This window comes from Temnothorax longispinosus, chromosome 2, assembly GCF_030848805.1.
Source record: "Temnothorax longispinosus isolate EJ_2023e chromosome 2, Tlon_JGU_v1, whole genome shotgun sequence".
In the NCBI taxonomy this organism is placed as follows: Eukaryota; Metazoa; Arthropoda; class Insecta; order Hymenoptera; family Formicidae; genus Temnothorax; species Temnothorax longispinosus.
In genome coordinates, this window is record NC_092359.1 from 13,439,064 (window position 1) to 13,444,090 (window position 5,027).

Sequence of the window (5,027 nt, forward strand, 5' to 3'; positions counted from 1 at the left end):
TCAGATAAATATCTTTTATTTTAATTAAAAATGTTAATGGAGAGAATCACAGTGTACCGTGAAAAATTAATTGCAGTCTCGATCAAGGATTAAAGCATGGTATGTGGCGAACATCCATCTTTGTGTATAGCTATCGAGAATTTTTAATAAAAGTATGTCAAGACGTACAAAAAGTCCGATGCAAAATACATTTATTGCAGAATTCAGTAATTTTTCCTTCAACTGGTTTGCATTTGTTATTACGATTGAATAATGTGTATTTTTGTGGCAGTTTTATCATAAACGCATTTAACGAAGAAATTCATGTCTGCAAGCCTTTAATATATCTGTTGTTTCGTGATAGATGTATGTACATATGTAACGAACGATGAATTGTCCGCATTGTTTCGACATTTGTTCTTCCATTAAAAAAAATTCAATTAACGTCATTCATATTCAAGAGAATGCGAAAGTATATTTATACTTTCAGTCACATGAGTCATTTATTTCTAAGAATAAATTTTCATTATTAGCCTCCCTCCCTTTTGAAATGACATCGATCATCGTAAATCACGATGAGTCATTTGCTGTGGTCCGATTTTCGTCTCGATTCTCTAAGGAACATTTTCACGTAGGTATATCCGCTGGCAAGTTTGCGTATGTCTTCCGGTGACTATTTCCGCAAATATAAATGATAGCATAGGCTGTGGGATGGGGATTACGACTCATTTCAAGCGGTCGTTTCGAGAATCAGATGATATTACAAGCAAGACATGCTATTCTTGTATTATGTTACGAGGGAATATATGGCCGATCGACTGTAAATCTAGATACAAATTTAATTTATGTCTAATCAATTTTTCGAAAAAAAAATGCTTTATAATTATTGCTTATAAGTTTATGTAGAAATTTTTTTTTGTAATTTCGTACTTATTCTAACGCTCAATTATCGTAATTAAAAACTTGTAAAAAGTTTATTTTTGGCTCACTATGTTAAATATTTTCTTGATATTATTATATCTTCCGTTTTAATTTAATTAATTAAGAGGATAATAGAATGCATAAAATATAAAAATATTGTAAAATAAAAAATTTATCGCGTAAGATTAATCGTCTTGTTTGATATCGAATAATTGAAAAATTCAACGTATCCTCATTTTTTCAATATAAATCTTTCAAGATACATCTTTTCAATATAAAAATAGCGATCTGTGGATAAATTTACGAAAAAATTTAATATAATTTAATATAATAGCGTGGAAAAATGCTTTTGTTCCTGTCATAATGTTATATATATATATATATATATATATATATACATATATATATTATATGTATAAATGCATAAAAATAGAATTTTAAATACAATTCTATTTTAAATTCTCATGCGAATTATAAACATAACGAGCCGATAAATGAAAGCGTGTGTATATATATTTTATAAATGTGTGCACTCTGATTTCTTAAATGTTTTTCATATTAAGTACTGGAGTTGCGTTTGCGGAGCGCGTTATTAACGCTATTTAGCGCAAAGACTGTTCGGGGAGGTACTTGGTAGTGCTAACAAAGTAATAAGTGTGATGTCACTAATGGAAGTGTGCTACGTCATAACTTCGCACTACAATAAACGCAGCTATTTTATCCGAAGCGGTAACCCCAAGCTACCGTGTGGGTTGTGACGCGACCCTGTCACGTCACAAGGTCACAACTCCCCCTTCCCAAACGAACGCCGAGGGGGTATTAGCCCCGGCACGCCGATGACCACTCAGGCGTCTATTCACATAACTTCATTTGTCCAACAAAACTTTTACTGCCCCTCAAGTCTTTGGGAACTCCCATCCCCCCAGTCCGTTTCTCGTCCGGATTGCCACCCAACACACGAGCACCCACAAAAGACCGATACGTGCAGCGGAAGGAGAATAAGGATTAGACTCAAGTTCATCTTAGGTATTTCTTTATTGTGGACTACACGGTAACGGTAACGGTAACGGTAATACAGGAGCCATCTTTGGTAATAGACTTTCCCCTTCATGATTGTCTTGGTTAGCTGCGGCTCTGGTGCTGGTTCTGGGGCCTCTGAGGGGCGGTGAATGGTTGTGCCTCTCGATACGCTGGCACTCTCGGAGGGTTACCCCTTGCTCCTCGCACCCGTAACAAAATTTCCTTTGACGGGGAAGGGGGCACTTGGCGTAGAAGTGCCACTCCGCGGTACAGTTCCAGCAGCCGCTCCTATTGGTCCGTTCCTCGCGAGCCTCTCGGGGACTCATCATCTTCCTTTCTCCCGGGACGGGCAGGGCCTGCGTCGCCTGGCACCGCATTGTCTCCTCCGTCTGTATGGCGACAATGCGGAGTTCCTTCCTCCGGGTCTGGACTTTCCGGTACGTTGGACGTTGCGGTAAACCTGGCGAAAATTATATATTTATAAGATATTTATAAGATGTTTGCTTGAGCTTGTAGATGTTTCATTTGAGCTTTAAAACATTTATTAAATTGTTTATGAGATGTAAATTTAAACATGGAATTGTTTATGAGATGTTCACGGCTGTTTTTCTTATGAAGTGTTTAAGTGGCGTTTATAATAACATATATTACGCGATAACGTAAACGGGATTTTCTTTCGCGTAAACGGGATTTTGTAGTAACTTACGATAATTTCCTCCACGTAAACGAGTGAATTAATTATCGTAAGTTACTACAGAAGTAACGCTCGCGTAAACGTAGTAATAGTCTCAAACGTTTCCATTATAGTTTTCTAAGTACTTATAAAATGTTTCTTAACAGAGGGTTAACCAAGTGTTTGCAACGTGCTTCTAAACAGTGTAAACATCAATAAAACTCTTCATAAATAGTGTAAGCATTGATAAACTTTGCATAAACAAATATAAACACAATCTTTCACTAACAATTTCCAGCGTAGTATCTGTAGAAATCGTCCTGGGTGATGAGTTTCTGCCACTCCGGCCAGAATCCTGGGTCCCTCCGATTGATGAATCGCCGCAGTTTTCGGTGGCGGAGCCAAAATAGGGCCATAAGCGCCTGGCCTCGTAACTTAGCATTTCCGGTAATATGGTAACTCTAGAGATCGAGAACAGAAGGGTGATGAGGCTTAAGGCCTTCACACACAAATCGACGGAAGACGTAAGACGTAAATCGTAAGGAAATCCACCAATCAGAGTCGACTATTCCCCTCTTTAAGAGGGAAGAAGAGGGGAATAGTCGACTCTGATTAGTGGATTTCCTTACGATTTACGTCTTACGTCTTCCGTCGATTTGTGTGTCCGGGGCTTTAAGGTTCTGAACACGTACTTTACTAGCGGGCGATCCGTCTGGCTGAGAACTTATTTTACTTGTAGGTTAAATGCCCTATTTCATGAAATAAATTATTTGTTTAAGTTTTGACAAGAATAAAATATTATTAAGTATATAAACACCAATTTGGAGCTGTTTTTTGTCATTAAATATTTATTTATAACAATATTTTTCTTTAACATACTAATTTTCTAATTGGTCGGACACTGAGACAAGTTATGTCCGAATACTAGGCTGTAACCTATGTGTCAGTTGTCCGACCATTGGTACATTGACACGCTCCATGACTTATGTTTATATATTTAATTAATATAATTGATATATATGTGAGTTAAAATAATTTTTTCCTAACGCGAGCGTGAAATGGGCCGCTTTTCGCGCTTGTTTTGAGTGAGTAAAACGATCCATTTCGCAATGATGACGTAAGCGTTGAAACATGGAGCCATTTCTCAACTAGTGGAGAAATGAAATTGTAAAACAAGCGCGAAAAGCGGCCTGTTTCACGCTCTTGTTAGGAAAAATAGTATGAACAACTCGTGGGAAGAGTGGTCGAGCCCAAATGAGTGTGATGGTCGCACGAGCGAAGCGAGTGCGACCAACTTCACACTGATTCAGAATCGACCATTTTTCCCACTAGTTGTACAATATACTATTTTCCCTTTATATATAAACTGGGCAACAAAATTATCGCAACAAAAATTTACGTCAAAAATTTGCTTAACTTCAAATAAGCATAACTCCGCGAAAAAATTGTCATATCTGCAATATTGCTGCAATATATCGTGCTGTTAGGGTAGTCTTTCCAGCGAATCCTTATCTTTTCTCATGGTGTGATCGAAATATTTATATCCATATAATGATTTTTTGTACGATAACATTCGGTCTCTTTATGATGTTTAGTTCCTCTAGAATGGAGTCATTCGATCGTCTTGCAGTCTATGGGATTCTCAACTTCCATCACCAAATAAACATTTCAGAGGTCTGAATTTGTCTTCTGTCAGCCATTTTCACTGTCCACGATTATATTTCATGCATCACGATGGGGAAATATGAGTGCTCTCACTATCCTTATTATCTTTATTGGTGGCTTTTGTTATTCCGCAATTTCTCCATATTTTCATCAGCCTTACAACAGCATCTCGGCTTATTGCCATCCTTCGCTTTGTTTCCCCTTGATAACTACTTATGCTCGATATTTTGACTGACAGGTATATGAAATCTTTAACTACTTCGATTTCATTTATGACTTTAGATCCAGGTTCATTTTCTTGAGTGTGATTTTTGATCATCTTTATCTTGGAGGGATTGATTTTTAGGCCTACTTTCTGGAGCATTGTGTTTTTGTCCTTTTCTTATGAATTAGTATAAATTAGTATAAAATATACATAAATTTGATAAGCCACTCGTTGAGCCATCCCAGGTAGCAAGCACTCGTCATTTTGACGTCAATTGACGTCAAAAGTCTGTCATTTTGACGTCTTTTGACGTCAATTGACGTCAAAATGACGAGTGCTTGCTACCTGGGATATATAATTTCCATATTTTGTTATATAGGAAACATAGGTCTACACTTGTTTTATCGGTTCTTTAAACATTTCCGAGACTATTCCGTCAACACTCGCTGTCTTTCACAGTTACAGCTTGAGTGCCAGTTTTATTTCTGATTTTATTATTAGTATATGCCGATCCTCTTCTTTGACATAGTTCTATTCTCTAACATAGTTCTGCTTGACCTCGAA

At 37.0% G+C, this 5,027-nt stretch overlaps 1 protein-coding gene across 1 annotated transcript in view; it reads right to left on the minus strand.

Annotated features, from left to right (window-relative positions):
* Positions 1 to 1,916: 1,916 nt before the first annotated feature.
* Positions 1,917 to 5,027, minus strand: part of LOC139808321 (uncharacterized) — a 9,238-nt gene continuing 6,127 nt past the window's right edge. The window contains exons 2-3 of the mRNA XM_071770166.1: positions 2,883 to 3,054; positions 1,917 to 2,380 (exon numbers count right to left, since the gene is read on the minus strand). Coding sequence (XP_071626267.1) covers positions 1,935 to 2,380; positions 2,883 to 3,009 — 573 coding nt within the window. The 5' untranslated portion in view covers positions 3,010 to 3,054 and the 3' untranslated portion in view covers positions 1,917 to 1,934. The remainder of the gene's footprint in view (positions 2,381 to 2,882; positions 3,055 to 5,027) is intronic.